This window comes from Chrysochloris asiatica, unplaced genomic scaffold (assembly GCF_000296735.1).
Source record: "Chrysochloris asiatica unplaced genomic scaffold, ChrAsi1.0 scaffold00054, whole genome shotgun sequence".
Lineage (NCBI taxonomy): Eukaryota > Metazoa > Chordata > Mammalia > Afrosoricida > Chrysochloridae > Chrysochloris > Chrysochloris asiatica.
In genome coordinates, this window is record NW_006408572.1 from 14,634,477 (window position 1) to 14,637,062 (window position 2,586).

Sequence of the window (2,586 nt, forward strand, 5' to 3'; positions counted from 1 at the left end):
TCAAAACTTTCCAGGGACACCTCAATCTGACCACAACATTTTCAACTCACACAACAACAACCTCTAACATTCCCAGGAAATCCCCCGTACCTCAAGGGGCAGTCACTGCCACTCACCTGGTTCTTGCTCCACATCAGATTCCTCCTTCACAGCACGGCTCACTTGCTCCCCAGACCCCGAGGCTGGATTCTGAAGTCCCAACGCTTGAGACTCCACTTCCAGATGGGGCTCTGCCTCTCCCACATGGCAGTTTGGAGATGCCACCTTCTCTGATAAGATTTCCTCTCCTAGAACGTGGATGCTGATCTAGAGATCAGACACTAAGAGTTAGGGAAGGATTCAGAGCTGGGATTTCTGAAAGATATGAGGCCAACCTTACAAAGCACACGATAAAACAGTCCCATAGACTGGGGAAGAAGAAAACCAATTTTTCTTTCTTATCCAGCATGAACCAGGGATGGAAATATCCCACCAGAGGCCAAATGCGGAGGCCTGAACCAGACATGGAAGACCTTCAGGACGGACCACTAACATTGTGTTTTTGTTGGACAGTTTCCACCAATTAAAACACTTTTAGTACACTCAAAACTATAGAGTAAAGATGGAATGGTATGGGATATTTTATCTTTACTCAATATAACTAAAACATATTCACAGTCATACACACACACAATGTCCACTGCCAACAAGTCCATTCCAACTCATGGCTATTCCTTACGCTACAGAATAAAACTACTCCATGAGGTTTTCTCAGCTGGAATCTTACTGAGAGTCCACGTGTGGTGCTGTGGGATAAGCATTGATCGAAAGGTCATTCTGAACCCTGAGGTTGATGGTCAAACCCACTAGCCGCTCACAGGAAACCATATGTGGGGTCCCTGTGAAAAGGAAATGACTCGACGGCACTCACAACAATCTTCATGGAAGCCTATCCCCAGGCCTTTCTTCCACGCTGCCACTGGGTGGGGTCAAAGCACTAACCTAAGTGCTCTCCAGTTGGTTCTAAATCCCAGTGACCCTGTGTAGGATTTCCTAGTAGCGTCTGAGGAGTTTGAACCACGAATCGGGCTGCGAACCGCAAGGTCAGCAGTTCGAAACTACCAGTTGTTCCGCGGGAGAAAGGTGAGGCTTTCTGCTCCCATAAAGATTTACAGCCTCGGAAACCCTGTACAGGGTTGCTATGAGTCGGAACCGACTCCACGGCACATAACAACAACAACAACCTTGTGTTTAGCAGCCCAGTGCTTATTTTACAGCATCAGACCAGAAGTCCCTGGTTAACTGTAGAACACAAAGTGTACCACCGAGGAACCTGAGAGTCATACATAGTTGTAGAATTAGGTGACGCATGGGGATGCCCCGTGAGACCCCAGATGGTAAAATTCTCTGCTCACCCACTGCCACAGTCTCCGGGGGTCTCCCTTCAAGCTCTCTACTAGAGTCACGGCCTCCTCTCCGCTGCCTGGACACTGCTTGCGCACCCACATCTGGATCTCCCCGGGCAGGATGCTCAGGAACTGCTCCAACATCAGGAGTTCTAGGATCTGCTCTTTGGTATGAAGCTCCGGCTGCAGCCATTGGAAACAGAGCTTCCGAAGTTGTCTCAGGGTCTCGTGGGGTCCAGACCTCACCTGGTATCGAAACTGCCTAAAGAGCTGGCGGGCAGTTTCGGGGGCACACAGCTCCCCTTGAGGAGCAGCATCCGGTCCAGGGAATGGGCGGTCCTCTGCCTTGGCCAGTGGAGGCAGCAGGACCAGGGCCTGCCCTAGCTCGACAGGCATCATCTGGCCTAGAAAGTTCTTTCACTTCACAGGAGGTACTTCCCAGACGGAGAGCTCACAGGGGAAACCCAGGTCTTCACAGCGCCTCTCGCAGAACCACTAGAGAGAGAGTGAGATGCACACATTCTCAGAAGGAACAAATTCACATGCCCCGCCTAGGAGATCCTGGAACCAACCACAGATCCTATGAAACTGCTCAAAGACAACCGAAAAGGGAACAGAAGAGAACAGAAGCTAGTGAGTCAACTCCAACTCATAGTGACCCCGGTGTGTCAAAGCAGAGCTGTGTTCCTTCCATAGGGCTGGCAATGGCTGCTTACTTAGTGGAGGATCACTAGGCCTTTCTTAGAGACGTCTCTGGGAACACACCTACTCCCAACCTTTCCACTGACCACCCAGGGGCTCCAGGCATACACTCTTCTAAGGCTGTCAGCTTGCAGTCACAGAGCAAACCTCCCATGGCATATGTAAACTGCCAACATCACCCTGCCCTTCTTATAAGCTTCTCTCTCGGTCTTCAACTGTCCTGACCAAGTAGAAGAACTTCATCCATGTCTTGAAGCATTTCCACTATGGGGTTCCAGTAAACAGACCTTCCACACCTAACTCTTCTGCCTGCCTCTCTCTACCGATGGAAAACTCAAGCTGGGCAAAGACATCAGAGCCCTGGAAAGAAATCCCCATGCTGAAATGATCAGTTGCTTCCAAAACAAAGGTGAGGGGAAGAGAACAAAAAACTCTTCCCAAGAAGGTGTAGTAACATTTCCCTGTGACCTCTTTTAAGCGCCATGTTGAAAACGGGTGT

At 49.9% G+C, this 2,586-nt stretch overlaps 1 protein-coding gene across 1 annotated transcript in view; it reads right to left on the reverse strand.

Annotated features, from left to right (window-relative positions):
* LOC102822451 (zinc finger protein 18-like) overlaps positions 1-1,784 on the reverse strand; it is a 15,511-nt gene extending 13,727 nt beyond the window's left edge. Inside the window, exons 1-2 of the mRNA XM_006863435.1 lie at positions 1,395-1,784; positions 117-306 (exon numbers count right to left, since the gene is read on the reverse strand). Of these exons, the coding sequence (XP_006863497.1) occupies positions 117-306; positions 1,395-1,784 (580 nt within the window). The remainder of the gene's footprint in view (positions 1-116; positions 307-1,394) is intronic.
* Between the last annotated feature and the right edge of the window lie 802 nt (positions 1,785-2,586).